The sequence below is a fragment of the Mesoplodon mirus genome (genome assembly GCF_964341445.2).
Source record: "Mesoplodon mirus genome assembly, chromosome: 20".
NCBI classification, from domain to species: Eukaryota; Metazoa; Chordata; class Mammalia; order Artiodactyla; family Ziphiidae; genus Mesoplodon; species Mesoplodon mirus.
In genome coordinates this window covers 24,495,870-24,517,787 of record NC_138996.1, presented here as the reverse complement: position 1 = coordinate 24,517,787, position 21,918 = coordinate 24,495,870, and the positions used below count along the sequence as shown (strand labels likewise).

At 36.6% G+C, this 21,918-nt stretch overlaps 1 protein-coding gene across 21 annotated transcripts in view; it reads right to left on the bottom strand.

Moving 5' to 3' along the window:
* Positions 1–2,662: 2,662 nt before the first annotated feature.
* The window catches only part of PCM1 (pericentriolar material 1), a 90,521-nt gene continuing 71,265 nt past the window's right edge, over positions 2,663–21,918 (bottom strand). For all 21 annotated transcript variants that reach the window (XM_082608525.1, XM_082608539.1, XM_082608526.1 and 18 more), the window contains 10 exons: positions 17,326–17,460; positions 14,767–14,964; positions 13,120–13,179; positions 12,728–12,863; positions 12,263–12,423; positions 9,648–9,723; positions 8,853–9,109; positions 6,483–6,575; positions 6,277–6,391; positions 2,663–4,676 (listed from right to left, as the gene is read on the bottom strand). In XM_082608525.1, the coding sequence (XP_082464651.1) occupies positions 4,651–4,676; positions 6,277–6,391; positions 6,483–6,575; positions 8,853–9,109; positions 9,648–9,723; positions 12,263–12,423; positions 12,728–12,863; positions 13,120–13,179; positions 14,767–14,964; positions 17,326–17,460 (1,257 nt within the window). In that variant the 3' untranslated portion in view covers positions 2,663–4,650. The remainder of the gene's footprint in view (positions 4,677–6,276; positions 6,392–6,482; positions 6,576–8,852; positions 9,110–9,647; positions 9,724–12,262; positions 12,424–12,727; positions 12,864–13,119; positions 13,180–14,766; positions 14,965–17,325; positions 17,461–21,918) is intronic.

The following is a 21,918-nucleotide window of genomic DNA, read 5'->3' as shown; positions in this document are numbered from 1 at the left end:
ATAATAAGTGCTGTTGAGTGTGTGGAGAGAAGGGAAGCCTTGTGCACTGTTGGTGGGAATAACTGCTGCAGCCACTATGCAAAATAGTATGGAAATTCCTCAAAAAACTAAAAATGGAACTACATATGAACTAGCATTTCCACTTCTGGGTACATATCCAAAGAAAACAAAAACACTAATTCAAAAAGATGCATGCACATCAATGTTCACTGCAGCATTATTTACAAGTGCCAAGATACAGAGACACCCTAAGTGTTCATCAATAGATGAATGGATAAAGAAAATGTGGTATATATATACATATACACCCACACACACAAGATGGAATATTACACTCAGCCATAAAAAAAAGAATGAAATTTTGCCATCTGCAACAACGTGGACGAACCTGGGTTCACTTACGCCTAGTGAAATAAGTCAGACAAAGACAAATACTGAATGTTATCACTTATACATGGAATCTAAAATATAAAACAGACAAATGAATATAACAAAACAGAAACAGACTCATAGCTATACGGAACAACCTAATGGTTACCAGTGGGGACAGGGAAAGGGGGAGGGGAATGTCAGGGGTAGGGAATAAAGAGGTACAAACTACTATGTATGAAATAAATAAGCTACAAGGATATATTGTACAGCACAGGGAATATAGCCAATATTTTATAATAACCTTAAATGGAGTATACTGTATAAAAATATTGAATCACTATGTTGTACACTTGAAACTGATATAATACTGTAAACCAAATACACTTCAGTAAAGAACAAACACAAAGTCCAAAAAGCTATTGGAAATACTAATTTTGTAGCACAAACTCCACAACTCTACCTGTGTCTTAAACATTTTGGGGGGATTTGGGGATACTAAGAGAGTGAGGAAATGGAAAAAAGAGTAAATAAAACTAAATAGAAGGAGGATAACTAGAATGGTGAAAGTGACACTGTGGGAAAACTGCACATCTAAAATCCAGTATGGAAAGCTCTTTAGACTTTGCCTCTTTACCTAAAGAGGGAAGAACTACAAAAAGAGTATACAGCCAGGACATGTCACAAAAAAATGTTTGTTAGGCAAAGAACACATGGAAGCAATTATGGGTTCTGGTTTTAAAACTCTGTCAGAACACTGAAAAGTAAGCAAAAAACCTCACTACTGAGTTGTGTAAGTTTGAGGAGAATCTTAGCCCTTCTTTTCCTGGACCTTTCTTTTCTCCAACATGAATATACACCAGATACCTTACATTTATATATAGCACCTGTCATCAAAGCATTTCCATGAACACTACTTCATTTGATAAGAGTAACCCATGCCTGTGCCCCTTCTAGGAAGATACTGAGTATCAACTGTGAGGCAACAGGAGACGGAGCAATGGAAACTGAAGAGACGCTAAATGTATATGGACACAGTCTCACTGAAAGCGAGGTTAACACCAATGCTGAGTGCTACGACCGTGAACTGGTATAGCACTTGATATTTTGCAAAGCCTTTTCATGATGTCATTTGATTAACAGAATGGCCTTAAAAAGCCAACTATAACTCTGGGGGATACAGTTCATTAAAGGTGAAGATTTCTAATTAACATTTCTAATTAATTCTAATTAATATTTCTGATTAATCTTAATATTTACAACTATATTATTTATTTTAAATTAATCACATGTGATTTGCTAGACCTATATATGGGGGATAACTAATTACATGTAGGAAAAGTCATAATGCAAGAAATATATTAAGTATGTGAGAGAACAGAACTCTGTTATACAGAAACATTATGCTGTGATTAGTTTTCAAAATAACCAAATCAATAGCTTTCTATAAATTGCTGGCCTAAAGGATATTCTGTTGTGGATATTTCTGAGTCTGGGCAGATGAAACGAACTGATAAGATAATTAAAACTCTGTTTATATATGAATCACAGTCATTTGTAGGCATAGAATTTTCCTCTGTTCCTTGTGCCTTAATGGAAAGTGGGTCAGCCAGAGACACTACTTAATATGAGGAAAACACTAGACATGTAAAGACAGTGAACATTAAAGTAACAATTAGAATTGTGCAGAAAGAACAAGAAATGCTGGCTCTTCCAAGCAAGGCGACTGAGCAATTATACGTGTATACTGAAACAAGTGAAATTATTTCTTTGAAAGATAAAGAATGAGTTTTTTATATTAAAGAAAGTTGAGCAAGAAACATGCCAATCTAATTTTGAATAAATATGAGAATGTTCTGTATGTAGTATATAAGACAGATGTAACTAAAAAATAGAAGAGCATGGCCACACTGTAAGAAAAATGTCTCAAGTTTAAATCTTCTCTCTGGTTGGTTGATATGTCATTATTTTTCATGTCTTGATTTTTTTAAAAATTGAAGTATAATTGATTTACAATGTTGTTTTAGTTTCTGGTGTATAGCAAAGTGATTTAGTTATACATATACATATATATTCTTTTTCATATTCTTTTCCATTATGGTTTATTACAGGATACTGAATATAGTTCCCTGTGCTATACAGTAGGACCTTGTTATTTTTCTATTTTATATATAGTAGTTTGTATTGAGGGTTTTTTTTTTTTTACACATTTCAAATAGTCAAGCCACAATTCTGGAATAAATTCTAAAGCATAAATGAGTATGTCAATTTAAATGAAAATGCAATTCAGGGCTGTATGCAGGATATACATTTATTAACAGTGAAAAAGCACTTACCCAAAGTGAACGTTACAAAATACAAAGAGTACCTGCTGCACAGTCTGGCGAGCTCACTCTTTTAGGCATTATTTCAACCTGCGAGGTTTCTCTCTCACTCATTTTGACCTTTTCTTCCTCTTTTATCTCTAACCAAATTTTTAACTTAAAAATGAAGACAAACAGTAATATTCAATGCCTAACCCTTTAGCAACAGTTACCAGGGAAAAACATATTAAACAAGTTATCTGCTCTCAAGTCCTAGGTATTTTAAAACTAAATTATCTACTATAATAGAAAACAACAGACCATATTACAACAGCTATAACATAAGTCAAATAAGCATAAAGTTTGATAAGCATAAGTAAGTTTGATAAGGTTCACAGATACTACAGTAATAACTAAGGTATAAGTACAACGCTTCCACTGTATCGATCTTTAAAATGCATGCAGAGAGAGAGAGACAGTCGTCCGATGTAAAGCTTGGCTTGAGTATCAAAATGAAGTTTCTGTACAGTCTAGAAAACAAATACAGAACTTAAGTATACATATAATGTAACTTATGTTTCAATTTCCCTGAAGTCAAGCCAAGTGAATAAGAATTCCTGTTTCTGGGATGATAGTTTTCTGAATAAGTTTTACTAATTCAGAAAGTTGGAGATATATGTCTCACATAATTTAAGTTATGGAGCAATACAGTCAATGCCCTCAGAGGGAAATCCTCATTTAATACTCCCTGACTGGACATTATACTTTTACACTGAGGTATCAGGCAAGAATTTCAAAGGAATACCAACCAAATTCTTTTCTTATGGGGTACTTCAGTTAGTTGTTGGCAAATTTAAAAGACTATTTGGAACAATTCTTCCTATTTTATTCAAGAAAGAATCTGTAAAGATGACTTAATTGTTAACTGGGTATGTGGCAAGTTTGGGATCTAAAGCTACACCAGCTTTTAAAAGCTGATTTACTTAGTGACAAAGAGGTCATGTAGATTTTCGTTACTCAAAACTTCATCTGCGAACCTGCTTCTCTCTCACTGCATACAGAAGCAACTGCTATGCTTTGGCTAAACTATCATCTCAAAAGGCAAGGTTGTCCGAAGGCATACAGAACTTGAACGTGCTGGTACATAAATTTAGTTCTATTAATCTCTACTTTAAAGATCTTGGTTTTCCTTTTAAAATTAATCACAATGTTACTTTACTTGGCTGTGCAGAAATACTCTCTAATTATAGAAAATGTTTGTTTTTTTTTTTACTTTTAGACTGAGGCAACAGATATGAATTGAAATTCTAGAAAATATTTATCTAATAGATAATTATGTAAGTTCTAGATGCTAAGGACAAGTGTTCTAAACTTATTATCCAGTTTGAATAGAATATTAATATATATTCTACAATAACCTGGACACCTTTATAACCTGCCCTATTCTTGCACAGGAATAAGACATGCAAGGATCTAAAAGGACATCAGACCCAACAGCAGCAACACTGGCATTACTTGGAAGCCTGGCCTAAAGGCTGGGCTTCACAATAAATAGTATATTTCTCTAACTCTTGACCATTGCTCTTTGAATAGCCTAGTTATATACAACAGTGACTTGCTGTATAGAATTCAACATATTTTCCAAAAAGGATAGTTTACAGGTTAAGTCCAAACTTTATTTAAAACTACATTTTAAATTTAATGTTACCAAACATCACAATGGGGAAAAAAATCAAGACCAAAAAGAATGACAGAAAGAAAAAGAAAAAAACCCCACAGTGTATCAAGGCTTGAATCTGTCCAGAATTCAGTTTCTGATGTTTTAAACTGCCATGGGCAGAAATTAGCACACCTACCAAAAATGCAGCGTCAAACGAATTTACATTTTTTACAGATCAAAAGAGATGTTTATTTAGTGCCATTTTCATATATGCATTGACTATGTAAAGAGAGAGTTAGATGAGCCTCTGAAGACATCTCATGTACTTTGGGCTCCCACTGTTTCTGAAAAACAGAATCATAGTTAATGCCTTATAAATTACTAAGTTAAGACCTTATAGAATTTAGTTTAATACTGCTCTCTTCCATTAAAACTTTCACTTCTAATATAAAGTTATTACAAAAGAAACTTAGTTTGCTACATAATTCCCTGATAACACACAGCAAGAGTTTAAAAGGCATAGGTAAGGGTTTCCGTTTTAAGATGGCAGACTAAGCAGATACTTCCTCTCTCTCAAAAAGAAAACCCCACTAGAAAAAAAAAAGAAAAGAAGTATAAAAATGAATAAACCCAGACCAACAGAAGAAGAGTGGGTGTGAGAGAACAGAGGATGGGGAACCACAACAAGTTCCCAGGATGCTCAAAGGAGATGGAGGCACAGTGAAGAGGGGAGGAAGCTGCAGCCTAGGCACACTAGGACAGGCCACAGTGCAGAGGGTACCAACTGAGTCCTAACAGGCAGAAATGGGCTGAAGACTGGGAAATTAACTGAAGGTTTGACATTTGGTTTGCACTTCTCTTCACCCTATTTCTTAAAAAAAACAAAAAATCTTATATGAGTTTAATCAACTGATGAATTGATGAACAAAAAGAAAATCTTTGACCTTAATGCAAGCAGTGTGCTCCTCTGAGTGGCCCTTGGGTTGTGCTGTTAGACCTATAAAGAAGGAAATCTGGGACTATCACTTGGCTCTGAAACAAACCATATATAGAGAGAATCATCTTTAGGAAATTATAGAAAATTCAATTATTATAGTTACAAAAACAGAATGTAAGTGTGTTTACTTTAATAATGTTAATAACGTAAGAATATGAGTAAATGGGCTTCCCTGGTGGCGCAGTGGTTGAGAGTCCGCCTGCCGATGCAGGGGACACGGGTTCGTGCCCCGGTCCGGGAAGATCCCGCATGCCGTGGAGCGGCTGGGCCCGTGAGCCATGGCCGCTGAGCCTGCGCGTCTGGAGCCTGTGCTCCACAACGGGAGAGGCCACAACAGTGAGAGGCCCGTGTACCGCAAAAAAAAATATATATATATATATGAGTAAAACTGAACAGAGAAGGCAGAAGGAAAAGGGGAGGAGCAAGTAGTTGGGTGATGACCAAAGGTGATGGAACTAGAAAATGTATATATTTATAAGAACAAAGGTAACAGGAAAACCAAAAATAATATAAACACCGAAAGAAGAAGAGGTAGGTCTAAATACTTTTCATTTGGGAGACAGGAAGTATTATCTAATTTTTAAAATTAAGAAAAATTATAAGAATAGTATTTAGAGATCTAGAGGGTCTCCTCCAAAAGAACTGAAAACCAATAATTAAAAGAAACGGGCTCTTGCCAATCATCACTAACTGCTTTATACCTTCCTTTCTTAAGCCATGTGCATATATTACTTTGTTAAAACTAAAAACAGAAAAAAATTATCTGATAATACTATTTTATAAATTGGGCAGCTGAACAAATTTTTATAGAACTACGTACGCTTCCTTTCTAATGTTTATCTTAGATATTCCAGGTACTAGTAGCACATTTAAAAAACAAAACAAAATGATGGTATCAAGATTCAGTAGCTTTTCAATATGATATGGTTAAAAATGATAACTCTTACCAGGTTCTTTTAGTGTCTGAGAATTCCCAGCTAATTCTTCAGTCTGCATTTCACATATTTCACCAGATAAATGGTTTTTCTGTTCTTCTTCTACCATTTTCTTCCTTAGATCTGCCTTTAGAATGAAAATTAAAAATACAAAATCATTTTTCACCTTAACAATATTTGTTATATAAAGACAACTTTAATTAAAGAGAGCAAAATACCTCTGAGTATATTGTCAGTTTAAGTGGTAAATCTTCAACTTTCACAAAGTCTTCTTCATCAGATTTTTGACTTATGTTACCAGATTCTGCTTCCTATAAGATTAACAAATTATATTTAATGACGGCAATCCACTCTATCTCTGGATCTAAACCAGTCATCCATGCCAAGGGATAAAGTGGACTCTTACATGTGTATATATGTCAGTAATTCTATCATTTTTGCTTTTCTTCTATATGCAGCTCAGTGAATAGAACAGAAATCTAGAGTTCACGGGAAGCGCTACACACTTGCAACTGTGGGCACACAGTCAAGCTTTTCTGTCCCCATTTTATAAAACAAAGAGCCAGTTCACACAGGTTAGAGGAAAAAATAGTAATGGTAATACTGAGGGCTAAAATAATTAGAACAACTACTCTTATTACTTGATATGTTTATAGAATCCATCAGAACTGTATCCAGAAGAATATAAGTAAACATTTACAGTCTTCCTTCCTTCCTTCCTTCCTTTTTTCTTTCTTTCTCTCCCTCTTCCTCTTCCTCTCCCTCTCCCTCTCTCTCTCTCCTTCTGGCTGTGTTGGGTCTTTGTTGCTGCACGCGGGCTTTCTCTAGTTGTGGCGAGTGGGGGCTACTCTTCGTTGCGGTGTGCAGGCTTCTCATTGCGGTGGCTTCTCTTGTTGCAGAGCACAGGCTCTAGGTGCATGGGCTCAGTAGTTGTGGCTCGCGGGTTCTAGAGCACAGGCTCAGTAGTTGTGGCGCATGGGCTTAGTTGCTCCGCAGCCTGTGGGATCTTCCCAGACCAGGGCTCGAACCCGTGTACCCTGCATGGGCAGGCGGATTCTTAACCACTGTGCCACCAGCGAAGCACCTACAGACTTTCAGTATCAACTCCAGAGGTTCAAATAGAAAGATGAGGTATGAACTTAGTAACTCACAAAAGTTACTAAAAAACACCTCACACTGTTTTCCTGAAAACTGAAATCTTTTATTCTCCTAGTTCTTTGATTTTTAATAGTATCATCATTCTACCAATTACCCAGTAGAAACCTTAGGTTTTTCTTTTTCTTGAAACATTTCTCACCCATGTCTCTCTGTTCAGCTCATTTTATATTTATATGATAACGGAGGCTCCTAACACAGCTTCCTTGACCACACTTCTTTTTTTTTTTTTTGAGGTACACAGGCCTCTCACCACTGTGGCCTCTCCCGCTGCAGAGCACAGGCTCCGGACGCGCAGGCCCAGCGGCCATGGCCCACGGGCCCAGCCACTCCGCGGCATATGGGATCCCCCCGGACCGGGGCACGAACCCGTATCCCCTGCATCGGCAGGCAGACTCCCAACCACTGTGCCACCAGGGAGGCCCAACACTTTTTATATAGTCATCGGATTCATCTTCAAAAACCGTGACTTTGACCATTTCACTTTCTTGTGCAAAGACCTTCCGTAGTGTTCCCTGCCTAAAATTCAAATTCAAGACCCTCTAAGATCTAATTTCAAGTTAATTTTGATTGAATGCCTCCTACAGTAATTCTATGCACCCATCAAATGATAACAAGAACAAATCTAGTAACTTTCACAGTTTTAAATGCAAAGTTTTACAGGTAGTGAAGCAAATAAAACAGTTAAGAGGGTTACTCTTTCTATGAATGTTTTGAAGTATTATAAGCCCCCTTGCTGAAAAGCTGTGAAATCATAAGTATATCTTTGGGCAGAAAACTGATGTTAATTAAAAAATATGTGAAACACATTCTTTAGACCTAAAGGTACATTATTACAAATCCCTTCATTTTTACTGATGAGAAAGTAAAGTATATATAACATATACAGCCCAAGGATCCACAAAAAAACCTATTTGCTATAAAATTAAATTGAAACAAACGTCCAGAGTAAAACTAAACTCAGCTACTTACATCATAAATGCAGATTTGCTAGCTTACTTTTCTGTCATTCCCTATACAGAGCTAGGGACTCCAGTGCTGTCAAACTGCTTTATTTCCCATCCCAAATGTAAACTTTCAGGGTTATCAAAGATTATGAAGTGTTCCAAACTGTTGAGTAGTCAAGCGTGGATGGCGTAAGAAGTGATTCACATATCACTACCCCTTTAGATCTGAACTTGAACTCCCTCAAGGTTTCCATATAAAACTCATCTCTTTGCTTCTCAAAACTATGAAAAGTGGAATTTTAGGTTTTGAGATGGTCATCTTAATTCACTATCACTCTTCTGTTCAAGTTTAAAGTGTGAGTAAGAAATAAAAATGTTCTGACAGTTTCTAAACCTAAACACAAAGCAGAGTTGTGTTTATATACTAGAAATGTTAACCTGAAAATGAAGAAATATGCACAGAAATGAAATGTAAATGATACATACATAGTCATTCACTAACACTGGAGATTCAGTATCAGGACTTCCAGCCAAAGAGCTTTCAGGAGTTTCCTGGGCAGATTTAACTTCTTTGACTCTAGGCACCAAGGTTTCAATTTCAGTTAAAGGTAAAGGCAAAGCGTTAGGCTGATTAGATGAATCGATGGTAGTAACAGCGTCCTTTTGGACAGTGCTGTTTAAAGGTTGCTCATTTTCCAAGATATTGAGGTAACAGGGCTTCACAGGAGTGCTATCTTGGTCATCTGTCATCAAAAGAAAGTCTTAACATTAGTGTCATACAACTGTCATTAAATTTACTATTATACCAAATAAAGACTGAACTGTATAAATGAGAGTAATCAAGACATTTAAGACCCAAAAGAAAAGGCAACTAGAAATTATCCTTATCAATGGTTCCCAAATGTATTTGACCAGATTCATCTGGGGATGCTTTAAATATTAGATTCCTGAAATGCACCTGATTTCTAATGAAATAGGATTTTCAGGAGTAAGGCCCAGGAATGGGTATTTTTTAAAAATCCCCCACATTGGTATCTAAAGATACCTTCCTTACAAAATTTTTTTCTGTGTTTAAATATTTGTCAACTATTCTTTAACAGCTGTTTGCAGAAACAAAGCCCTCGTGTTTTCTACAAAGGATTTATGGAGAAAACAAAGACATACATCAGGTCCAAAACACCTTTGAACTTCCATTAGCTAAGAATTTAGATTTTTTTGTTTTTAAGCACATAAAGGGCACTTCAGATAATCTTAGCATTGAAACTTATTTAGATTTCTTACCTTTACTAGTAGTGGGTTCTTGCTCTGATGGGACATTTTTGCTTTCCGCTGATTTTTCAAAATCATGCTGTGGAACCTGGAAGGAAAAAGTGATGTCTTAATAGTAGGGCCTAAATATATGGTCACTATACAGGAGATGCTTGGTAAGTGTGGTATGTCCAGCCTGAGACCTCAGACAGGGGAATTTTAAAATACCTCCTAAAAGTGTTTCAGGGAGGAGGCGGTGGCTGCGGTTCCAAGGCAGCTCAGTACAAGGGCTCCTCTTCTTAGCCTCACAGGAACACAAGGAACTGAAATGTTATGGACTCCACTAGTTTTCATTGTTTTTTTCAGACCAGACTCTATCTTAAATGAAACTAAAAGACACCTGTTTATATGCAGATGTTAAGTGAAAGGAAGAGGAAATGACAAGGAGGAGAGAAAGATGAACAGAGCTAAGTGCCTTCTGCAGGAGGACAGAAAACTGAAGACTCACCTCATAGCTGGGTGCACCAGTTTCTAGGAAGGAAGGAGTACAGTAGTGGGGTGGGAGCTGGTGACAAGGGGATGGTGCCGGTGGTTGTTTGAAGCTGTTTAAGAAATATGTGGACATTTAGATTCCCTCCCCCAGGCTCACCAGAAAATGGGAGATTATGTTTTGGAGAAAATGAACTAGTGAGCCTCAGACCAGGGGCCACCAGGGAAGGGGTAGGCTGCAGAAAGCACAAGTGAAGACAAGATAAAGTGTCACACTGAAACAGAAAGATCTAGTGCAAGTCTGTATAGAGGTGGGACCCTCAGCCCTAATCCTACACCTAACTGCAGAACACCAACAGCCAAGGAGGCGGAAGGAGACTGGAGGACCCTCCCTACTTTGGAGAAACTAAACCACCCCAGAGAAAAGACCAATAGGAATTAACATTTGCGATTTTCTGTCAAAAAGCTATACACTCAGCTACCCTATGGTGAAGCCCAAAAGAACCCCAACTGGCTTTTTGATGTATTATTATTCTTTAATATAAGCACCAAAGGTACAGTGGATATTTAAAGAAAGCCTCTAGGTGGGTAAGAGAAAATATTGCTTCAATGAAATAATAGGGTGCTATAAAAAAGTAACAATCAGGAAAAAAAGTACTTAGAAATTAAAATTTTAACAGTTGAAATAAAAATAATTTCATATAGGTATTAAGGTCAAAGAAATCTCCCAGAAAGTAAAAGAGAAAGAGCAATGAGACAATAGAAGAGAGGAGAAAATTAGATCAACCCATGAGAGCTAATAACGTTTGATAACATTTATTCCAGAAGAAAAGAAGAGAAAATGGTAAGGAAGAAATAAAGGAAATAAAAGAAAATTGACCAAACCTGAAGAACATGCTATATTGAAAAGACAACTGAGTACCTAGTGTAGTGAATGAAAAAAGACCTGCAACGATGTATATCACTGTAAAGTTTCAGAACTCTGTGGGGGGATGGAGGGAAAGCTTCTAGAGCTAGGAAGAAAAAAAGATATATACAAAGAATCAGAATAAAGAAAGGCATTGGCAACACTGAAAACTAGAAGACTAGGAAACAGTGCCTTCAAAGACCTGAGGGAAAATGATTTTCAGCACTGAAGCATTAACTTGTCTTAGACAATATGAAGTCTCAAAATATTCTTTGCACTCTTTCTTAGAGAGCTACTGGAAGATGTGCTCCACCAAAATGAGAAAATAAACCAAGGAAGAGAAAGGCAAGATTTGATTCCAGAAACTGAGATCTAATAAAGAGCAACAAAGAGGATTCCCAGGCTGGTAGCTATTTAAAGGTCTAAAGAAGAGCCAAACCCAGAATAGAGCAGGAAAGGAGAATGCTCCAGGAAGGACAAAACTGACTAATTGGTTCATGTAGAAAATTCTACTGAGAGGTTTATAAAACTATTGATGGGCATAGCAAAGACTTGGGCTTGTGATGAAAGAAAAGAGTAAATTTAAAAATTGAGACAATTATTAAATTCAGGTGAAAAAATGTATAAGACTTAGCAATAAATAATATTTGCTTAGCTCAACAGTCAGTAATATTTACATAGTTTGGTTAAATCTAAATATTTGGTTAAATACAGATTTAACCAAAAGGTATAATTAAATGAGGTAGACAGGATTAATATAATTAAATGAGGAGCCATAAGTGACCTAAAAATCTTCACCTGCTATAATAGAAGTCAGTAGGTAATGCCTAATACATAAATGAATAAATACACACATGTATTGTTCAGATGTAAGGAAGTAAACAGCAGAAGAAATCATACAAAATTTTGCCTCTGGGGCAGGATGAGGTGAAGGTAGGAAAGGGAATGATTTTATTTTGTTACATATAACTAGAAAAAATAAAACTTAAAAATCCAGATCTTCTGAAGTAATCACATAGTTTTTTAGGACTTATTATCAAAAAAAACATTTTTTTTGAAGTGCTTTAAATGTAAACATTGCTAAATACAAAAATAATAATAGTGTTTAGGATTTCAATAAGAATATTAAAGTAGTTTGTATTCATGAAAATGAGAATGGGGAAGTTGTAAATTTTAACATCTGTAAAAAGAATCAGCTTTTTAGTAGTTACAGTAAAACTGGTGGAGGGTGTGTTAGCCTGCACTGGAATACCTGATCGTCGTGTTCATTTTCTTCTGTAGTTTCAGTGTTAGCCTGCAGTGAAGTCTGGACATCTACAGGTCCCTCTTCAAATTCTTCTATTTCTTCATCTTCATTCTCATCTTCTCCACTTCCATAATTAGTCAAAGCCTGAGTTTCAGCTTTGGACAAATCTAAGTTGATTAATAACACAACTTTTAGTAAAATTTCAGCACTTAAATCTTAATAATATCTACCATTTATTGCATTCCTGCATTGCTCAAGTGCTTTACATACAGTATCTGAAATCTTCAAAAGAGTAAGTACTAGAAAACTGTGGTGTAGAAAGGGCAGGTAATTTAGTCAGGGTCACACGGAAATTCAAATTCAGAGTTGTCTGACACCTAATTCTATAATCATTCCACTCCACCAAACTGTTTCAATAAGCAATCTATAAAGAGCTAATGTATAAACCTAGTCTAGAGCCTTCCGACTTACTAATAGACACTGGACATTCTTCACTTTCCTCATCTTCCTCTTGATCAGAGACATCAGAGCTCACATTTTTGGGACCGTCACCATCATAAACCTCAGATGTTTGAGTCTGTTTAACTGTTTCAGTCTCATCCTTGTCCTAGCCACAAATAAATTTGAGTAATTAATTCCTTAAAGTACATTTTTAAAAGGTATATAGTAAGTCTATCATAAAAATAATAGTTATTATCTAATAAAAAATATAAAGAATCATTTTAAATTTAGTTGTTTTTAAAAGAAAATAAAAAGTTTGTCAGAAGAAAGGATATTTTATGATATACTTTGCTCTCAAACATTAAGGTAAAAGCTACTTGAATTATTTAATCTTTTGTTTCAAAAGCATTATTAGCACATACTTTGTCTTCATCATCAATTTCTCCAGCAGGTGAGCCATGATCTTCAAGAATCCTTTTGGCCTATAAGCAAATCAATTAAGCAGAATTCAGGGGTAACCATTCATCATTACACTTAAGTACTCAGTAAACCTTAACAAATGCTGCACCATCATCCAAAGAGTTGAGTGTTTTCTTAGAAATGTAAATTCAACTCTTTCATTTAAATCTTTTAAACGAACAAAACAAAAAGCAACACTGTCTACCGGACATCTCCTTGGATGAGTAAGAAGTATCACGAACTTACTAAATCCAAAACAAAAATTTTGGTTCCTTTCCTTCCAAAACCCCATCTTCCTTCAGTCTTCCCAATCTCAGTAAATGGCCCTTCATCCACCCAAATGCACAAGCCAGAAAACTAGGAACCATCCTGTACTTTACTTTTGTTATCCAAACTGAAACTATGAGAATGCGTTATTGACTCAATCATCCAAAGGTATCTGTTGTTACACACTCAAAGACAAGACACATAATTTCTTACCTGGACTACTGCAACAGCCTTACAACTGGTCTCTCTGCTTCCATCTCTACTCTTCTACAATTCCTAATCAGTATCATATCCAGACAAATCTTAAACTGAGATTATGTCACTCCTCTATTCCAAACTTTCCCATGAGTTTCCATCATGCTTACAACAAAATAAAATAAAAGGTCCCTACCACAGTTTCTAAGGTTCCATAACTTGGTCCTACCTACCTCTGTGTACCTCATCTCCCATATGCTCGTCTCATTTAAAGTGTTCCTGCCTCCCTGGCCTTCTCTCTGTTCTCCAAAACACTCAATCCTGCCTTAAGAGTCTTTCTTTACACTTAACAGTTCTCTCTGCCTGGAATGCTCTTCCCTTTCATCTTCATTATAAACTCCTCTCGTCCGTGTCTTACCTCACTTTTCATCCCCTGAAGGAGCCTCGTCATTCCGCCATCTAAAGCAACCCTTCCTATCATTTTTTTATAGTATCATCCTCTTTTATTTTTTTCAAGCTCTAAGCAACGACTGAAATGATGTGAAACTTATTTATGTCTACAATAAAAACATTATGAAAAGCGTGAAAAAGATGGCTTGACTTTATCTACTTTAGATTTCAGGAGGAAGGGTTATCTGTTTCTGTTTTGGGTCTTGACCTGCTTTCCCTCTCATGATTAGAGTCAAGAAAAGGGTGCTTGTCTAGGGAAAAAGCCTCCTGGTATGCCTTAAGTTGAGGGGAAAAAACCACCCAATTTCATATGTGATCAAGACTAATTTAACAGGGTATAAGTAGCTACAGGGATATACAACCAAAGTCCTAACTAATAGCAAGCATAAGTGTTGGCTGGGGTGATAAATACTCCTGGGGCATCTACTGGGACTGGTAATAACTGCTGCAGGCAGCTGGCCAAGGGCCGGATCCCCGTCCTCCTCTCTCTTCTGGAAACCTGCGTAAGTGGCAATAACGTGAAGTGGCTATCTGACAATTCCTGCCACCCATTCCTGCCTGCATTCCTGATTAACTCATATTACTAAAAAACCTACTTTTGCTGAGGTCAAGTATGATTTTAGTTACTCATAATGATCAAGAACTATATTTATATGCTAATTATAACTACTCCTAAAGTCAAAATGCATGTAATTTACCTCCTTCGCATAAGACTGTATCACTCCAGCTGCTTCTATTTTCCTTTTGCATCTCTGTTTAACAGTTATACTATTATTATCCAAATCTTGCATGAGTTTAAAGAAAGCCAATTCATTAAATAACACTTCAGATATCTCTACAAGAAGATCTTCTCCACAATCTTTCAGTTTTCTGCCAGCAAATTTTGCCAGTGAATCCTGTTCAAAGATAAACCAAATAGCTTTAAAGATTACAGTAAACTTCAACTGTCGGTAAAGCAATACAAACAATTAACAAGTTTAAATTATAATACTCACCAATGAAAAAACAACATTATTTTTAGTATTGAAAAACTTAAAACTAATGGCTAAGACAGGCTAAGAAAAGATATATTAATATTACTAAAAATATGACTAAGTGGGAATCTTGTTGGTCCTGCTTACAGAGTATACAAAAGAACACATGGTTCCATAGCTTTAGTCCCTATGTAATATAACTGCCAGCCACAAATATGTAAGATAAGGGATTCCTATTCTCAAAAGAGGTCCCACACAGTACCAGAGGATATACATATAAACCACAGTGAAAAGCTGAAGTGCCATGAGAGAAGAAAATACCATTAGAATACTTTTCAAGTTTTCCCCTTTATGTAAGGCAGCCAATCATTCTAATTTAAATTTTCTCTTCAAAATCAGTCTAAAAGTAAACTTTAGTTCTATTTAAGCTGAAATATAGCATCATCAAATGAACAAGTCGGCCATATTCTACACAGTTTTTACAAAACCGCTTTTATTTTTCTTTCTTCCTAAAAATATGGACTATGCTATTTAGAAAACAGGCAAACAACTATAATGCTCAGTGCCCCCTCCCTTCCAAAAAACTACCTTATCTAGCACAGTGATGGAGAGAAGTACAAACCCTGGGTCCTTCATGAAAAAAAATGCACTGAATAGGTTTTGTAAGAGAAAAAGTAGAAGACAGTAATTTAATCTCTAGCTCAAGGAGAATTTTCAACTCTGGGCAAGATTTAATGTAAACTAACTTTTATTCTTCATGTAGGTCTCCTTGCAAAAAAAATTAGGAATAAGAAGAAAAGCAGTCGGATTTTCTTAGACTTAGGAAAAAAAACCTTATGTGCAAATTAATATATGGAATCTTCCCACAATTCTAACAGTAGACAAACTGAGGAAGGGCTGCATGGATCCTGATTAACAAAAACATTTAAAGTATCAACAGTTTCTCTTTCAATCTGACTCTAAAATGGAGTTCTTTCTTTCTGTAGGAATAAGTTACCTAGTTAAATTTATAAAAATACATTTATCTAGGGCTTCCCTGGTGGTGCAGTGGTTGAGAGTCCGCCTGCCGATGCAGGGGACACGGGTTCGTGCCCCGGTCTGGGAGGATCCCACATGCCGCGGAGCAGCTGGGCCCGTGAGCCATGGCCGCTGGGCCTGCGCGTCCGGAGCCTGTGCTCCACAACGGGAGAGGCCACAGCAGTCAGAGGCCCGCGTACCGCAAAAAAAAAAAAAAAAAAAAAAAATACATTTATCTAAAAATTATCCTAAACATTTTTAAACAATGCATAACACCACAGATGTCTTATATTCCTTATGTGTTAGTACAACTAGATTAGATAGAGCCAGAACACTTTAGGATCTATTACTATAGATTTATATAGATTATATAGATTTATATAGATTACTATAGATTTCCTGAAATTTATACTTCAGTCTTATTAAAAACAAAATGAAAAATTATAGTGATGGAAAAGCACATCAACCTAGGGTTTTTAAAAATTTGATGGACAAAGTGAAAATACTATCTCTAAAACCAATTTAAATTAAACACAGAATAGGAAGCAAGGAAAAATTTTACAGGAAAATTCTGTAATACAGATGAGAAGAAAAACCTATTTTCTAGTTTGGAGCAATAATACACATCACTGAACTATCTCAATGGGAAAACATACCGGTGAATTTAACTGTCAAGATGTTTATTATATGCAGTAATTATGGTATCCCTACTCATTAACATAGGGGTTCTCATCCTTGGCACTGTTAACATTCCACAAGGTGCTACTACCAGCCCCTCCCTGCCTGTTGGCCTGAGGACACTGCTAAATGTCTCCTGGGAGGCAAAACTGCCCCCAGTTACAAACCACTAACCGTCACATAATTTAAAGTTACCGTACAGCCTAAGAAGTCTCTACAATCAAAAGCTAGCTTCCGGCTTCTACAATTTCCCAGATTGGTAAAAAAAATTATTTTAGAAAATACCATGGAATACTTTTTAAACAATTCAAACTTGAAATGCTCTTACTGGGTAGGAGAAAAATCAAAACAAAATTTTATTAGAGTTGGGACAGGCCTTAGAGATAATAAAGTTAAATGAAGACACAGGCCCTAATCCAACTTTTTTTAACTAAGTAAGCAATAATCTAAGAAGTATTAAAATGTCATCCCAAATGGACGCTAGAATGAATATCTACTTGAATAAACTGTGTAATGCCAGAAAATGGTGGGAAAAAAAAATCCTAACCGCATGGTACTTATTGAAGTCATACAAGTACAAACTCTTACCTGTAATATACTTCCAAGTTGCTTATGAAAGAACTTCACAAACTCTTTGCTCTCATCGTTTTGCTGGGTAAGAGTCAAAACCATGCGTCTTACTGAGGTTAGAAGTTGAGAAGAGCATACTTCATCCATGTGCTCCTGAGAAAAGTCCTAGTTGGTTAGGATATAACTTATCTTACTTAAAAAATATTAATCCACACATAATAATATGACATTGTATTTTTTTTGCATAAGCTCTTCAGCTTTTAGATGCACACTTGGAAACTTCGTTCATAAGAATAGCCAAACTCCCCCCTACGCACATTAAAAGGTTTGCAAATTTTGATTCACTATAGCAGATAATAGCCAGTAAAAGAAACTGGCTGATTCAACATTTTCCATCACTTCCTTTCTGTACTTTAAGGAACTACTCATGCCATGGTTTCCATATTGCCTGTATTCCTATTTGCAGTTCAGTTCATTTCAACCACTCTCACAACCACACTTCACCTTCCACCCAACTTCCTCTGTGTTATCTTCTAACTTTTCTAAGCCTTGGCACTGCTGACATCCTGTGCATTGTAGGATATTTAGCAGCCCTCTGGCCTCTACCCACTAGAAGCTAATGGCACCCTCCACTCTCCCAAGTTCTGACAACTAAAAAACATACCCAGACATCATACAATGTTATTAGGGTCAAAATCACACCCAGTTGAGAACTACTGTCCTTTCTTAACAAGCCCCTTTGGGCAACTCTCTTCATCACCTTAATCTTCCTTTAGAAGCATGTGCAAGCTACATAATAATCCAAACCAGAGTTAACTTTCTGAGGTGAGTCCACAAAACATCCTTATCAAGTAGCCTCAAGGTTCTGATCCTCTTTCTGCCACTAAACTCATTTGGGCAGGTCCTCTAACCTTGACTCAGGTTAAGTTTGTGGGGGGTTTTTCCCTTCCATTAAACGTGTGGCCAAAGGTGGCCAAACTAGACGATGTCTAAGATCCCTTAAATCTAAGGATTGAAGCCCATTTTTTAAAAACTTCATGTGTCAAGGCAGGCAATTAAAAAAAAGACAACAGTCCCTGTCTTCAAGGAATCAAGTACCAGTGGGGGAGCCGGATCATGAGTACATCAATCACTACAAGCTACACGCTATCCAGGAGGTGATACTTTTAAACTGCAGGGACTGTTCCTTACTCATCACCTAGCACAGTTGCTAGCTCACAGGAGATACTCATTACTTGCTGAACAAATAAGGATCATAAAAGAAGCATACACTAGGTGCCCTAAGGAGCTGTGGTAGCATATCAGAGCTCTGAAGAAAGGTCAGTCAGGCAGGAAAGAGTGACAGCATTTTGTATTTTCAATGATGACTAGTTGCACAAAGGGCTGACATATGAAAAAGAAATGGCAGGTACAGGAAATGTTGAGTAGTTTGAAATGAGTATTTATCTAGATGGAGAGCAGTGAGAGATGAAGCTGGGAAACTAAACCACATGCAGTGGTGAAATCTCTCAACTTCAAAGATATGAATTAAGGTTATGCTATTGGAGAGAAGGAAGTAAAACTAACTGCTCTTGGGGGCAAAATCAATTTTTAAAAAAATCAATTTTTGACTCACAGGTGATAGAGGGTAAGAGAAAGTTAGGAAGTCTAGCTTAGGTGACTGGGTGTAAGGCTGACACTAACAAAGAAGTTCTATAATCTTACCCAAAAAGTCAAGATTTGAAGTGAAATGAGACATCATAAAATAGTTAAAATCAGACCATTAGTCCTACCCATTTTGTTGGCCTCAGAAATTGTCTGAAATGCTAAATTTAGTAGGGGATCCTTATGAAAGGATATAACTTAATCAGACACAAAATTGTAAATGCAATAAAATTTCCTGAGATGGTCGCATTCCCTACACATAAAGCTAAATCATTTATATTTTTTAACACTTAGAAAATAACTGTACATATCAAATAAATATCACTACCAATATACCTAATTTAACCAAAAAGCCATGTTTAAAAGTGTTTATTGAATTACAATAAAACAAAAACCTAAAAGAAAAAAGGTAATGCTTTGTTATCTATGCCTAAGATAGAAGCAAGCAATAACCTGAATAGTTTGTCAATTTACTTTAGGGAATGGTTTCAAAATCTTAAATGAATATCTACCTATCCATCTATAAGAATATATACATATTCTTATAATTTATAGGAATATAAATATGTGAGGGGGTGAATACATATTTTAATAAATGCACAGGAATAACGGATGAAACTGATGTATTTGTCTTATCTCCTCAGATTCCCTTCATCTAGTCTCTCAAGTCCTTCTTGAGTGAAAATACTAAGAAATCGAGAAAGACATTATTCTAGTGGGGAGATACAGGCAAAAAATTGTGATACTTTGTCATAAGTGCTGAAATAAGAATAGGTACCAAGTATCCCAGAAGCAGCTACGAGAAGGAGAAATCCTGCCTGAAAGTACATGCTAACATACTTCAGCTGGGTCCTCAAGGGTGTGACTGCCAGAGGAAGGGTGAAGGGCATTGGAGGCAAAGGAAGTAACCTGGGCAAGGTGCCTTTTTGAACAATGTCAAGTAGGATACAAGGTATGCGGGAAGGAACAGTTATGAGGCTGGGACCAGGCTACAGAAGTTTTATGAGCAATGCTGAATCTGATCTGGATTCTATAGGCCAACTGTTTTCAAACTATATTTCAAACTACACTTGATCAGTTTGAAAACCACAGTCAAGGTTTGGTGGATCCATTCACTTACTAATTCACTAAGTATTTACTGAGTACTTACTACCTGCATGTACTATACTTGGACTGGTAAGACAGTGACCACAGCAGTTTAACATCTCTGATGTAAATCTTCCATTACTTCATGGAGCTTACATGTAACAAGAGAGAAAGACAAAACAAATAAGCAAATATTAAATAGGTTATAAGGTGGCAAGCACTATGAAGACACAGAAAAGCAGATAAGGAGTAGGGGAGATCTGCTCACCCAATAAGTAACATTTGATTAAAGCCTTGAGGGTTCAAAGGAAAAAGCCATGCAGGTATGTGAAGGAAGAGCATTCCAGGTAGAAGGGTCAGCAAGTGCCAAAGCCTTAAAAATGCTAGCATCGCTGGCAGAAGAGTTGGAAGATTAGAAGAGGGAAAGCAGAGACAGGAAGAACCATTTGGAGCTGCTGTGGGTGCCCAGGGAAAGGCTAAGTTTTCCACTTTTCACACGGAATAATTTGGGCACAGACAGATGGATCCTCTCTATCCTCTTGGCTTTCCCATCCCCTCAGGGAAAGCAGTTTCTCTACTTGCCTTTTCAAGGATCTCTCTTCTCTTAAAATATTCTAAAGAAAGCCATTACTTCCACCGAGGGAAGAAATAAAAGTGTATGGAAACAACCTTCTGTTGTCAACATCTTACACACTGGCAAGTACAAGCAGCTTGTAAGAAACGAGCCCAATGACAACATATTTTGTAGTTTCCCACATCTGAATGAAAAGACCGTCTTTTCATTTCTAATTTTTTAAATTTCCATTTTAAATGAGAATGTAAAAGGGGCCATCTCAGAAAGAAGCCCTGGCTTGCACGCTTCTTTCTCTCCCCTTTTCACTGTCATTAAACAAAATTAATGGTACTGCTTACTATTCTCACTGTTACTAGGAATATAAATTGTTAACCTTTCTGAGGGACAATGTACATTAGGCCCCAAAGCCTTAAAAATATTCATACCCTTAAAGCTCGAAATTCTATGTCTAAGAATTATTTCTGAGGAAATAAAAATGGGATGTGTATTTAAATTTAGCTATATCATTTAAGTATTGTTCATAATAGTGAAAAAGAAACCAGAATAAACATAAATGTTTAACAACAGGAACTGACAAAACAACAGGGAATTCTGTTCTATGAATACTCAGCCCTCACAGCAGCAATCAACACAGCTCACTGCTGGCAGTCCTACTTAGTCAACTCTGGCTCTTCCTCTTTTGCATTTTTACATGTTTGATCACCTGATCCCGGGCCCCAGTTCTAGGCCACCTTCTCTTATCTAGTGCTGGGCTTTAGGTACCCCTACCTACTGTTAGTAGGACCGGATTTCCAAAATATATCCCAACTGTCTACTTCTCCCCATCTTTAGTACCACACCCTTGTCTAAGCCATTATCATTTCTCACCTGTCTCATTGTTCTTCTGACCCCTATATTTAATTCTCCATAAACAAACCAGACTTTGTTTCTCTCTTACTTAAAACCTTCTAGGAGTTCCCCTTTGAACTTCGAACAAAATCCAAACTCCTAATCATACCTATGATGTTCTATGTAGCCTATGATGTTCTCTGTAAACCCCTTCTCCAACATCATCTCACACAAATTTCCTACAGCCACATGGTCCTTCATCCAGTTCCTTAACATGCCAAGCCAGCTCCTACTTTAAGGCCTTCCTCCGTCTGGCATGATCTTGCCTTAAGCTGGCTCCTTATGCACAACCCTGCTTAGATATCCCCTCTTTAAAAAGCCTTCCCTGATCATCCAATCAAAAACAGACACCATCACATCGCCATATTTTAATTCTCTGCATGGCATGTATGACTACCTGATATATATCTACTTATATG